Consider the following 14684-nt stretch of genomic DNA (forward strand, 5'->3'; position numbering starts at 1 on the left):
CAAGATGATTAACTACCTGTGTTAATGTACGTATTTGTGATAAACTTACGTCACGTGTAAATAAAGACAGACGTACATAGTTGACACAACTATTGATGCACAAATTATAGTAAATGAGAGTTCATCTCTGTTCAACACAACTTATCCAGTAAAGAAGATATTTTAAGCCCATAGACGATAAGTTTATCCTTTGTTGACTACTGTACTGTAAATAACATTATTAAAAAGGCTGATGAAACAAAATGGAGCATTATTATGAGTGATATTTAACCAACACCAAATGTCTACACTAAGGCCATGGTAGAAGTAATTTACATCTTAAGAGCAGATAACTTGTGTTTAATATCTATAAAAGTGGCATTTGTCACTTGTCTTTATTACTGCTACATTCACAGAGTTTGTTCAAGTGGTTTTATATTGACGTATATCACTGTATTCAAGTTTGTGTGTCACATTTACCTTCTTTTAAAGTCATTCAAACATTTATTGAATTCTGTTTTTTTCATGAACAAGTTTATGACGTTTGAGAAGACCGCTGCGGGAGAAACATTTCAAACATTCTTCGCATTCAAACTAATTCACACCATTGTGTCCAAGAATGTGTGTCTTGAGTGTACTCATCTGGGAGAAACATTTCACACATTCCTCACATTCAAATTCCTTCACACCATTGTGTCCAAGAATGTGTTTCTTGAGATAACCCTTCCGGGAGAAACATTTCCCACATTCCTCACATTAAAACTCCTTCACACCACTGTGTTCAAGAATGTGTGTCTTGAGATTATCCTTCCAGGAGAAACATTTCCCACATTCCTCACATTCAAACTCCTTTATACCACTGTGTCCAAGAATGTGTTTCTTGAGATTACCCTTCATAAGAACATAAGAACATAAGAATGGAGGAAACTGCAGCGGGCCTATTGGCCCATACTGGGCAGTCCCGTTTACACCCAACCCCTATTGCTCATATGAGCATCCAACCTATGTTTGAAGCAATTCAGCGTATTCGAGTTAATGATGATATTTGGTAACTTGTTCCATTCATCCACTACTCTGTTTCCAAACCAGTGTTTACCTATTTCACGCCTAAATCTAAATTTGTCTGGTTAAATGATTTACAGGTTGCTCCTGGTTTGGATAATTTGGTACCTTTGTAATGTCCTTTGTTGGCCTGCCTTCCCTTATACCACACCTCTATCAGGTCGCCCCTCATCTGTCCTCTCAGTGCAAATTAGATCTTTAACCTGTCTCTATACTCAAGGTTCCTAATGCGGGATTAGTCTTGTCATTCTCCTCTGAATTTCCAAGGATTCTATATCCATTCTGTGTCACGGTGACCAGGGAACTGAACCATCAGGTGTGGTCTCACAAGAGATACAGTTTGGGGTGACCTCGCTGAATCTTGTAACTAACACTCCTTTGTATGAACCCAAGTACTTTATTAGCCTTGTTACGAGCAAAAACACATTGTTTACTTGGCTTAAGGTTCCTACTTATCATTACTCCTAAATCTCTCGCAGCAGTCGGATTTCTCTATGGCATCGTTGTTCATCTGGTATCTGGTTTCCCTGTTTACATCTCCTATACTGAGTACTTTACATTTGTAGACGTTGAATTTCATCTGCCATTTTTCAGACCATTCGAAAAATTTGTTTAGATCTTCCTGTAGTTTTGCCGAGTCCTCGTCAGATTTGATAACACTTCCTATTTTAGTGTCATCAGCAAATTTACTTATGTTGCTGTCAATGCCGATATCTATGTCGTTTATGTATATAATAAATAATAGTGGTCCAAGTACTGAGCCTTGGGGAACTCCACTTGTGACGTTGCTCCAATGGGACTTAGTGCCGTTAATGCTCACTCCTTTGTTTCCTGTCCTGTAACCACGCCTAATCCATTTAAGGATGTCACCTTTGATGCCATGAGCTTCTACCTTTCTAATTGTCTTTCATGGGGAACTCTGTGTTTGCTAAGAATCGGATACTTGCATCATAATTGTGCCCCTCGTCCACTGATTCAAAACTGATGAAAAGAATGTTAATAGATTAGTTAGGCAAGAACGATCGCTTGTGAAATATGCTGGGAATCATTGATCCAATCGGTGCTTCTCCAGGTGATTTTCGAATAAATTTGAAATGATTGCTTCCAGTAATTTGCCTACTATTGATGTTAGACTGATTGGTAGTTGGTTTGATCTGTCCCCTTCTTGAAAATCGGTATTACATTACCGCTATCCTCCAGGATTCTGGTACTACACCTGTTTTTAAGGACATGTTAAACAACTTTGCTAAGGGCATACTAAGCTCTTCCTTACAATCCTTTAATACTCTGGCAAATATCTCATCGGGACCAGGTGACTTATTAGGCTTTAGTTTGTCTATTTGCTTACTAACATCGTTACTAGTCACTACTATCTCACTTAATTTGTTTTCTTCACTATCTCTGAATAGAGTCGGTGCCTCAGGTATCATGTTTAAATTTTCGGTGGTGAAAACTGTTGAAAAATATTTATTCAAACTATTGCTCATTTCTCCGTCGTTATCAGTGAGCTCGCCGGAGTCTGACCGTATTGGTCCAATCTTTTCTCGTGTTTTAGTTTGATACATTTGGTAGAATCCTTTGGGGTTTGTCTTCACCTCCCTTGCTATCCTTACCTCATTATTCCTCTTTGCTTTCCTTATCTCGGTTTTAACCCTACTCGCCAATACCCTATAATAGTCCCGGAGGTGAATTTCGCCACGATTTATCCTTCTACCTATAGCCTTCCTTTGGCCAATGATGCTAAGAGGAAATTAGGTTTGGGTTTTGGTTCTCTTGGAAACGTTTGCAAACCTTACAAAGGTAACATCTGTCGCCTTTCGAAAAATTTGGAAACTCTTAGAACACTCGGAAATATGTGGAACCTCATGAAATCCTCTGGAAACGATTATCTGTCCTTATTTCTTTCTTTGTAATTCTACAGCATAAAGTGGAAGAAGAAGAGGAAATAAGGAAATAGATGACAAGACAAAAGAAAGAAAACACAAAAGGAGAAGAAAGGAACCAGATACCTACCTCATGCCCCATCCAAAGGCAGCCATAATGGAGACGCCTTTCTTACTGACGTAGAAAGGGTTGTGGCCACGGGCGTCGGTATAGCGAGAGGCCACGATAATGTTAACATAATTCTCAAAGTCCACTAGTGTGAAGCCGCCCTCCAGTACCCTCTCCAGGGCTTCGTCTGCCACAAGCACCTGTGGTCCATGGCATTAAGAGCTCTTAACAATGATTAACTCCATAACTCCATTACGAATTTCCCTCTTTAAACTTACCAATATAAAAATGGACTTTGCTGCATGCTGGCGTATGCTTGAATGTGTGGCTAAGGTTTTTGCACAAAGTCTTTTTGATGTAAATCATCTCTATCGAAACTCAAGTTGGTTAATATGTAATAAATGTGTCTGAACAAACCTCCATATGCTTGTACAGCTTCTGCACTACAGGGTCGGTGTGTTTGGAAAAATAATCAAACGGCACGCCTTTAAGTAGCCAGGGCTCAGTACACCACTTCCAGTTGTCTTGTTTCACCATGTCCTCGAAGGTCTCAATAGGCAGCGTCTTCCCCTGGACTGTCATGTGCGCGACCAGTGATGAGCGGAAGCCCGTGGTGATGACCAGGCAGAACACCAGCCACCAACCCACCAATAGCTGTAAATAATATGACGATTGTGGCAAGATGATTATTGCCAGACAAGCACCATTACCCCAACACTCACGAGCTCAGTATAACTTTAAATTACTAATCACATAGTCACCATTAATGTACGTAACGCTTGGTACACTACGCTACTAGCTCAAACAAGATTAAGGGCTTATCAAAATGTATTAACTTCAGGAAACATAAGGAATCAGTAGAACCTCATATGTGTCTTACCCTTCCTGAATTACTGACAGACAGAACTGGGGGAGGCTGCTCCAGAAGAGCGCCCCAGCCATACAAGAGTGTGGTGCTGAAATCTACACGACGACCGCCTGCGAACCACCGCCATATCCTCTGCAGTATCCACATAAGCCCACCCCACGCCACCACGCTCACCATAAGCGCTAACCAAAGTTCTCCTGTTGGATGGTGTAGATGAGTCCCGAAACTCTTTGATGCTTATAATGCAATCGACACCGAACAACCATTCAAAGACACAAAGAAAATCGTAATATAATCACTCTGGTAGAAAATTATGAAATTGTATTTTACATTTGGATAATATAACATCACATTCACATGGTTACTAAGAATTGCTCTCATCTATGTAACCTTTATTAGGTGGTTATATAAGGGGCACAAACTTGGTATATTACTGTTTCTGGAATCTGTGTGTGTGAAGAAGACGTTTGTAGTATGTCTATGCTGTGCTGTTTTGTGCATATTTTAGATCCCCGAAGAGTGATTTTCAAAGGCGGGACCAAGTGGCTCTTCAAAACGATCATACCTTCAAATGGTCTAATAAGCGACAGGTGTTGTGGTAGCAGCGAGGGCTTCAAAGACGTTACAGTCATCAGATCTGAAGGATACCCCCTTAAATACTCCACAACTTTCAAGCGCTGTGGCGATGGACCCGCTATGGTACAGAAGTCGGTCTCCTCACGTTGAAGCTGACCTATCATCCCGGTAAAACTGCCATTTATCTCCAAGCCCCATGTTCGTTCAGGTTCCTCGCGTATCTCGAAACTGTTGAAGAGATAGAGACGAACATGTATTTATTGCTTCGTAGAGTGCACCGAGGCCCCTGTTTTGTGTTTACTGATTACCTCTACAGCTCATCATCAAAAAATATTTTATAATTATTATTGTATGAAATAACATATCCTATAAATTTATAAGGTTGACAACAATAATTTGAAGACACCCTTGGAGTGCACATGTGTATGTCAAAAACCGCGATAACTCCAGGCAGTCTTATTCCTCAGCTCGTCCTTGTTACATTAATTTAAATATTTTATTAGATAATGTTTTCACATTCCATAAAAGATAAATAATAATTTATTCACAGAAAGAGATTTAATGGTAAGAAAAAACGAAAACACTTACGTAAAATTAAGTGCTGACGCAAAGGCATAAATCAAACGAGTATCTATAGAGTCCTTTGGGTTGATGATGCCGCCGGGCTCCTCGGTGCGACGTTCAAAGTCCATATAAGGGAAGTAAGGCACTGACACGATCCTCAGTTTTCGACCCCTCAAGGTTTTCACTTGTTCTGGTGACGTAAAGTACTTGTAAGAATCGATGTATTTACAAAGAATATGGAAAATAATTTGTGTAATTATAAATCAAAATAATGTCTATTTAATGTATTAATATACGCAGTTTCCGGAGTGGAATATGGTTCATATTCTCCCTGTGTTATAATTAATACATGACTTTATAAAAAAAAACATGAAAAATATCCCACAATATAGGTGCGGAATATTTACGATACCTCACCTGTGAAGAGGTTGTCATAAGGCTGAGGAGCTGAGGTAATATTATACTGGTGGATAAGTTGGACGTCCGCCTCCCCGTTGTTGCAGTACAGACACCGCCGGTACACCCACACACGCTCACTCACTGATGCTGTGTAGAGAATAAACACACATACACACACATACACACACACACACACACATATATATTATTTTGGCCATTACTGAATAACTCTTTTCTCAGAGGTGCCTCAATTCCTATGACCTATTAATCAAACTTACTCTAAAAAAAATTGTGTTTACAGTAACACAAGAGAACAGACAATAATACTTCACGGTCCTCTGACCCGTGTAATTTAGTAATTTATCCACATAAATCCTACCAAATCTTCACTCATAATACTAATGGGTAAACAAACGCCAAAACACAATATGAACGCTGGTTGGAATAAGATTAAAGTCATTTTCCTGATCTTACATCTATTCTATGGTACCCATGATGAAGAGAGAGGGCAGAGCCAAAAGAAATACATCTTTACAATTAGATTGTTCAGAATTTAAAGCTTCTCTATGTAAGTATATATTATTATACGATTACAAAACATAAGAAGTTATATAGAAACAATATCACTTATATACAATCCATAAAATAAACTAATTACTAGAAAGCAAATACAGCTTTAGTATTTACTTAATTGAAAACCACACTCACAATGGTGACTGATACAAAATGAATATAAAAACATTCATCTTAATACAATGAAAATACACAGGCATATGTAACATTCCCCTCCCAAAAGAGGCATAAGTTATCCCCCAGGTTGACTCATATCTGAGTGGAATGCGAGGCAAAATGTCTGCTGCATTATTTTCTTTACCCGTTATTATGCTGAACAACTAAATTATAATCTTGTAACATTAAACTCCAGCATGTAAGATGCTGATATGTATTCTTTAGTTTTTGCAAAAATACTGAAGGATTACGATCTGTAAACACTAGATCTGGGGTTCCAGAGTCCCACAAATAAACATCCAAATTGTTCGGACTCAAAATCAAAGCTAGAGTTTCCTTCTCAGTGGTACCATACTTCTTCTGGTATGAGAAAAATGTCTTTGAAAAATACCATAATGGTTGATCAATACCCTGCCTCTCTTACACCGCCCACACTCCAACTTCACTTGCATCAACATATAACTTAAATGGTTTTTCATAATTTGGAGTTAAAAAAACTGGGGCATTAATCAAGGTTTTCTCAATTTTAGTTAAAGCATTCTCACAATGGACAACAGTCTGGGCAAAGGCCATGCCACAGTGCGATTTTTTTTTTTTGCATAATTTCCTATATACCCGGTCATCCACTGAAATCTTAACAACTCCTTTCTACTCTCGGGATTAGGAAACTTTACAATACTCTCATCCTTGGTATCCATTAGTTTCATCTTTCCTTGACCTATCACATAACTTAAATATTTAACTTGACCTTTTACAAAATAATTCTTCATCAAATTTTCAGCAAGGATAGCTTTATCTAAATTGCTAAACACTGTTTTGATAAGTAACAAATTATTCTTCTACTCCTTAAAATACAACATATAATATACATATATAAATACAGAGCAAGCTTCAATACCACACAGTACTTCATTTACTAACCGCTGAAAACACGCACCAGAGTTTTTCATGGCAGATGGTAATATTTCATACAATCTGAGAATTGTTACAAATGTTAAGATAGCCTTTGCTCTCTGAATCTACTTCATGGAAGATCATGAAAAGCAGACTACTATCAGGTGTGGCAACATTCAAGGTGTCAGACATGACATTGTCCTATCTATCCAAGAAATGCTGCAGGAGCGCAACAAGTATATACAGTCATTTAAAAATGCCCTGGAAAACATGCCTTCTGACGAGTACAAAGTCAGGCTCAAAGAAGACACCTTAATGCACTACAATGAGACAATGTGGAGCCTCCCGGAGGGTGGCGTCCTACCGTGGCCTACCGAAAGAGCCGCCCGGAGGGCAGTGTTGTTGTTGTGTTGTTGTTGAGATTGTCGGATCAGAGTCCGACACGGGCCTTTGCCTGTGGGCGGCCCGTTTGGTGGTTCCGGCTGGAGCTCCTGGAGCAGCCAGACCGGATTTGGGATTGGAGGTTGTCCTACCTGCAGGTATGAAAGGATACTGCAGGTTGCAAGTGTGAGCGGACCCTCGGTCAGTGAACGCTTACCACCAACCCCCACTCTTGGACGTAGTCAGTTTCGGAGTGGCGCGCCCCCCGAACTGGGGTCTGCACTTGCTGGGGGAGGATACTTCCTAAGCTATCTGGGTGGTGGGTATCGTGTGATGACCCGGAGAAGGTGGTGAATGTGGTTTGTTTTGGCCTTTCGGGTTAGAGTGGCCGCTAGTGTTGTGTGTTCTTTTTGGAAGTTTTGAATTCTGTTTCGGAGACTTTGTGTGACTTCGCAGTCGAGGAGATAGTGTTCTAGTGGGTTGGCCGCTGGCTCCTGACAGTAGGTGCATTCCCTGACGACATTTCCGATCGTCTGCCTGGAGCACTTGTACCCTAGTCGTAGTCGATGAAGGCTAACTTGGGTTTGTCTTGGTGTTTTCTTGTCTGCGAAAGGTGGTTCCCCTTTTGTAGCCGCCAGGTACCATTTGGCTGATTGGGAACCAGCGTTGAATGCGTGAAGGAAGCTCTTTTGGATGTGGAGCTTGGTAGTCTTTCTGAGGTGATTCTTGATCTGTTGCACGCTTGCTGGAACTTGAATGTGTACGCTTCTAGAACGTGTGGCAGCCTTGGCTGCTTCGTCTGCCACGTCGTTTCCCCCGATCCCTACATGACTAGGAATCCAGTGTAAGACGACTGGGCTATTTTGTTTTTGGAAGTCCTGTAGCTGTGCGAGGATCAAGGTTATGATGTGGACGTTGTCTCTTGGTTGGCTGTGTTGCAGCGCCTGCATGGCCGTTTTCGAGTACGTGTAAATTATGATGGAATTGTTGTGTTGTGTTGCAGCGTGTTGTAGGGCCTTTGAGATTGCTACCAACTCTGTTTGTAGGGTGGAGCAGTCATTAGAAAGTCTCCATCGGAGGGTCTGACCTTGGGTGTAGAAGGCCGCTCCGGTTGTATGATGTTTTGGATCCACCGAGCCGTCTGTGAAGTATGATGCTGCATCAGCCGGTGTCTCGGTGGCTATGGCTTCCAGGGTTATTATTTTGAGGTCCTCCTTCTGGAGGATGGCTTTGCTATCACCTAGTTAGGTAATTTTAAATGTGGCTGGTGGAGGGCTCCATGGTGGAAGAGCTACGTAACCATTGTCTCGTATGTCTTGGTTGTTCTTGACGAGTGTTTCTGCTTGCAAGTGTTGGATGACCTCGCTTGCCTCGTACGACCAGGTGGCCCTTCACACTCTATTGTCGAGGTGGAGGGATGCGCTCATTCGCGTTTTGGCAGCTGTGGGCTTATCTGATCTACTCGTACTGCCAGGGGTGGTAGTTCAGTTTCCATTTACAAATTGCAAATTCTGGTCCACGTGGGTGCTCCAAGCATGTTCCTGAAAGCATTATTTTGGATAACTTCTACCTTAGCTATCTGGTCTTCTCTCAGTCCAATGAGTGCTGGAGCACTGTAATCTACCAGCGATCTGATGGCGGCCATCTAGTAGTAGGGTGTGTAATACGGAGGCGAATTTTTTTTTTTGGAGTTTGAAAAATCGGCCCATGGTATTAATGATGTAGTTCTATGTGCAGAATCATGTGATATCTTCAGATTTGAAAAGTTTTCATTTTTTGCTAGGTAAATTTTAACTTGAAATCTTATGAAAATTCAGTATTCCCACCCTTTTACCAACACCACTAAATAGCTTATTTAAAGTAAAGTAAATGTATCAGGTTAATTTATTAGGATGAAAATGATCCAGAATAGTGAAACGAATGATCTTGACACATTTATTAAATTTAATATTCCTTTAGAAAACAAAATCATCAAATACAAAACCGGTTTTACTACTACGACCCGGTGTTGCTGCACACCATAGAGAACATGTCTTTCTTGCTTCTGTTTCTACTCATCACCTCCCTGCTGACCACCTGAGCTCGGATGTAGCCTTCCCTCCTCTCCTGGCTGTACACGTGACTGCTGGCCTCGCTCACTTGCTGTACACAACGCTCTATACTCTGGGTGTGCGAGGGCCAGGCAGGGACATGCATGGGGTTGTCCAGGAAAGCTCTGACTTGAACATTGGTGAGAGGCTGCAGGTAAGAGGGGGCTCACTGCCAGCCTGGATGTAATCCAGATCTATGAGATCAGTGAGGGTCTTGGCACCTAGATTGACTTCAGGAGTCTTCCTGACCCTGAAGGAATCGTCACCAACTGATTCGTCATGCCCAGATCCTCTCATAAGTCTCATATCCAAGATCTTTTTGACTGCCACTCTTCTCTCCTCCTCATCCTTACTGCAGAGCATTGTCTGCAGAACTGCCTCGGGATGAGCATACCAGGAAGATCTCCTCACAGTCTGCTCCACAATCTGAACAACCTTCCTTGGCTGACTCCTCAGGAGCTCAAGCTGGAAGAGAACATGCCTCGGACCTTCGGAGAATGATGACTTGACCTTGGTGTTGAACCAATTTGGCAAGTAGACACTCACGATGAATTGGACAATAAGTCTCAGGTTGTGAAGCTGGTTCCCTTTCAGTTTATGATGAGCGACCCAAATTCTGCAGAACCTGAGAGCCTTTGTGAGCCACCTAGAATGTGAGACTGGACCTATCTGCAGATAAGCAAGTCTATCAGGCATGACCCCAGTTTTGATGGCACTGCAAATCATGTAACCATAGTACTGGTCAGTACTCAGGTCGTCAATGACAGTATGTGCAAGCTCAACGAGTGGAGGACCAACTGTGATTTTTTCAAAGCTCGGATTTATTTCTAACTCAGTGGCAGAGTCCAGCATCTTGCCAAGAGGACCAGACCATCTGTTGTTTGAAAGAGTCTTGCCATCCAGCTCCTGGATCAGATGTCTGAGTGGCAACTCGTTGGTGTGGAGGTCACAAACAATCCAGACCAGCTTCCTCCCAATCTTCCGCTCTATCCACTGTATGACCCCCCTTGCCACCCTGTGTTCGTGTTGGTGCTGTCCCCTCCAATGGCCTGCAGGGTCTGGTCTACGTTCCTCTCTCTGAGCCAGTTCACAATGTTATCTGCCACTATCTCAGCTGGTTTCCTGATGTCATCTTTCTCTGGAGTGAAATGCCACAAATACTTCCCTCCTAGTTCACTGCAGCAGGAGTAGTGTTCCTCCTTTACTGTAGTGATGGGTTGTCAGACCACAGCTTACATCGCAAGGAAAGCCAGACTTGACCCGACATTAGGGGGGTCAAGTGTAAGGGTATCCCCCGTGGGTGCTCAAGGGTGTTACAAATCAACTAGCTCCCCTTCCCATGTCACACGGCCAACAAACATGTAAGAAGGCACCAGCCGACTCGCTCCCAATATACACAATATCCTACACCGCAGAGGAAGGCCAGTCTTGACCCGACATTAGGGGGGTCAAGTGTAGGGTAACTCTCACGGTTGACCAAGGGTTATAAATCAGCCAGGCTCCCCTCCCATGTGACACGGCACCACAACAAACATGTAAGAAGGCACCAGCCGACTCTCTCCCAATATACAATAACCTACATTGCTGAAGAAGTCCAGGCTTGACCCGACATTAGGGAGGTGAAGTGTAGGGTAACTCTCACGGCTGACCAAGGGTTATAAATCAGCCAGTCTCACCTCTCATGTCACGGCCCCATCTGATGACTTTCCCAGAAGATACAACTGAGAGTCTCTGAAAAAGTCCAGACCTGACCCTACATTAGCGAGGGCAAATGTAAGGAGATCCTTCGCCGCCCCCCCGATCAGCTCAACCTGACGGCTCGCCTCCCAATATATAGGACGTCCTAGTCCTCCCTCCCACCAGAGAGAGAGACAGAGAGAGAGAGTGTGTCTTGTAAGGAGGAAGGGCCAGCTACTACACCACCAGGCCCGCTCGAGAGGAGTCAGAGAGGACCGGGGCAGTCGCCTCCGGTCAGGACCGAGACTTCCCTCCGGCGCCCAGCTAAGCAGTCTCCCATAGAGACAACCCAGGACCACCTGCTAGGCCTCCCCTAGGTCACGTGAGTTTTTGTCAGAGCTTTCCATGGGATGAGTTACTTACGTGGGAAGTGTATTCATTTCATGTTCGTGTCCGAGAATCAGAGTGTCTAGTAACGTAATATGATGTCCTAGTAACGTAAATATAATGTCCTAGTAACTTCAATAGAAGGTGTTATTAATGTGTCCATGTCATTGTCGTAATTAATAAAGAGTTGTAACGAAGCGGTGTTTGAGAAGTCGCCCTTAAGACGTAATAGATGTGTATTGACATATAAGATACGATAAGTGTAAATAACTATCACGGCCACGCTACCAAAATCTTCCTCTCTTTTATACTCTCTTACTAAATATTCTACCTATATATATGTAATCTTCTTCTTGTGTTCTTGTCTCATTATGTCTCATTACAATGGTGGCAGCGAACTTAACGTAACTCACGCCTTCCCTCGGTTAGCCATAACACCTGGCTCGTCTCATCCTTCATTTGATTCAGTCTAAGTATTGTCTACAATTGTGTAATAAGTAATTCCTGTGTCGTAGAGTCGTAGCGTGAAAAGTGTCCTAGTGTGTCATCTTTACAGCTCAAGTCAATGTCTCTCGTTGTGGTATACGCGAATTGTTACTAGCAAAACACTCCCAGAATATGTTCAGTACTTAATATAATTTCTCAGTGTCCCCCGCGTTCTGTAAAGTTTTCAGTATCCCAGGTGCATTTTAACTGTTGGTCAGTGTTAAATGTACCCATTGTGTTTTAGTGATAGAAGCTGTGTCTATACTAACTGTTATAACTTAACATGTCTTTTAACCTACATCCTCCTCCCTGTCCTAATCCTCACCTCACCCTCCTTACCCTTCCTCCCATCCCTGCCCCGCCCTGCCGTTCCGTGCCCCGCCGTTCCGTACCCCGCCCCGCAAAGCCCCGGCCTGGCCCGATCAACCACGCCTCGGCTCCTCCCCACTACACTTAACTACGCCTCACCCGCCCCGCCTCACCCGCCCTGCCTCACCCGCTCCGCCTCACCCGCCCCGCCTCCACCCGCCTCGCACCGTCCAGTGTGACCACCAATCCCCATATGTTTTGTCCTGTGAGTTATGCTTCGAAATCGGTGGTTAGTGTTACTTAATATTGCGATAATTACAGAGCTTCACTCAGTGTGTTTTTATGCTAGTATGATTTGTAATGTACTCTTTGACGCGTAGTGATAAATAATATTCAATGTAGTGAGCAGAGCTTCACTCCCCGACCCAGCCTAATGAGAATATTGTCGTGACGGAAACTATAGTTGCCAAACATTGACGTAACGTATAAAGTAAATATTTGTTTTTCTTTACGGATACACTTCCAACTAATCCATCATCCCTTTCGGATTGTTTCTGTCAAATGTCACACACAGTACCGCCCCATGGCTAGCCGGAATCCGACCACAGCACATATAAGAAGAGAAGTAGCAGCGTGAGGAATGCAGCGTGATGAATGCAGCACCACACCCGCCACACACCACCCCACTTCTTTCAAGTCCTCCCTGGTCTAGGATTAAGAAGATTTTATATTTTTCTACTTTAGGAAGTTAAGGAGTGTGGAATGTAGCACCACACAAGGAACCCTGGTGAGCCCAGCTAGGGAGGGATTCACCACTGTGGAAGGTGTAAGACAGGACGGTCTTTGGTCTCGCCGACACTCACATATGGAGGGCGAGCCCTGGTCCGCGGAACCTGCCTTACAGTCATCTAAGGAGACGACAGCCCAAGCAGTGGACCGGCTTTTATCCCGGCCGGAGGGGGCGGATGGCAGATGAACAGAAAATCGTCTGGAATATGTTGAAAATGATGATGTTGCAGAGAAGAAATACAGATGGAGCAGAAAAATTCATCTGGAATATGACGGAAAACGAAGATGTATAAAGAAACGCAGATGAACAGAAAAATCGTCTGGAATATGAAAATGAAGACGTATAAAGAAACGCAGATGAACAGTAAATTCATCTGGAATATGAAAATGCTCTAAACGTAGAGGAAGCGCAGGTGAACAGAAAAATCATCTGGAATATTATAGAAACCAGGAGGAAGTGTGAAGAAGTCAGATGTGGTGACACGACCTACACGGTGAGGTATTGAAGAAAGAAAAACGTGCTATGTGAAGACAGAAGACACGCTGTGCTGACATAGAATGTCGACGATGACAAAGTGGATAATCAGAAGGACCAATCGACTACCGCTGTTGTGCTGCCGGCATTCCTTATTTTCAGATACCAGCTGGATGGAGGACTTGAGCCATGCTGGACCCAACAAATGTACTGATGTTGTTGATGTTGTTGATGTACAATAAAAAGATACAACACCCTAACATGTGAAGTAGGAGCATTTTTTTAATGTATTTTGAAGTATTTCATTCTCTGATTTTTGTTAACATGTACTACAAAGAATGTTTTTTTTTAGATTAGTCACTTTTTCTATGAGTTCATTTGATCAATGTTTTGTATTTCCAAATGCAATGTTGTAGACATACTACTGAGGGGGACGAATTATTATTTTGACACGGCCTGGTTAGGCAATGTAACACCTGTTTTTGTTTGTAGAATGTGATTTGCAAGTTTGCCTCGGACACTATGCTAGATATGAAGGATCTTTAGATCACTCTATGTTCACTTACTGTGTATGTATTTTATTTTTTTTCTCCTGTCATAGAAGCATTAATCTTGGCGGGAGGTATAGTAAGCTTTGTCAGATCAAACTATGCCAGTAGAAAAACATACATCTCTAGGGTTATAATTTGTAAAATGTAAGGATGCATTATCGCCTCAGGGACTATATTAGATACTGCACATGATGTTACTGTCTACTTAAAATGTGTCATCAGTGTTCTGAGCATGAAAGCTTTGGTCTTGGCGGGAGGTGTAGTGATGGGTTGTCAGACCACAGCTTACATCGCAAGGAAAGCCAGACTTGACCCGACATTAGGGGGGTCAAGTGTAAGGGTATCCCCCGCGGGTGCTCAAGGGTGTTACAAATCAACTAGCTCCCCTTCCCATGTCACACGGCCAACAAACATGGAAGAAGGCACCAGCCGACTCGCTCCCAATATACACAATATCCTACACCGCAGAGGAAGGC

General features: G+C 42.8%; 1 protein-coding gene across 1 annotated transcript; it reads right to left on the minus strand.

Moving 5' to 3' along the window:
* Window positions 1–3013: 3013 nt before the first annotated feature.
* LOC121879265 (probable glutamate receptor) lies at window positions 3014–6742 on the minus strand. Its single transcript, XM_042385857.1, has 8 exons — window positions 6611–6742; window positions 6421–6529; window positions 5459–5587; window positions 5066–5231; window positions 4467–4705; window positions 3914–4098; window positions 3451–3687; window positions 3014–3233 (listed from the first exon to the last, which is right to left on the minus strand). Exons 1-8 carry the CDS (start codon window positions 6740–6742, stop codon window positions 3051–3053), a joined length of 1380 nt encoding a protein of 459 aa, XP_042241791.1. The 3' UTR covers window positions 3014–3050.
* Between the last annotated feature and the right edge of the window lie 7942 nt (window positions 6743–14684).

The sequence above is a fragment of the Homarus americanus genome, unplaced genomic scaffold (genome assembly GCF_018991925.1).
Source record: "Homarus americanus isolate GMGI-L3 unplaced genomic scaffold, GMGI_Hamer_2.0 scaffold50650, whole genome shotgun sequence".
NCBI classification, from domain to species: domain Eukaryota; kingdom Metazoa; phylum Arthropoda; class Malacostraca; order Decapoda; family Nephropidae; genus Homarus; species Homarus americanus.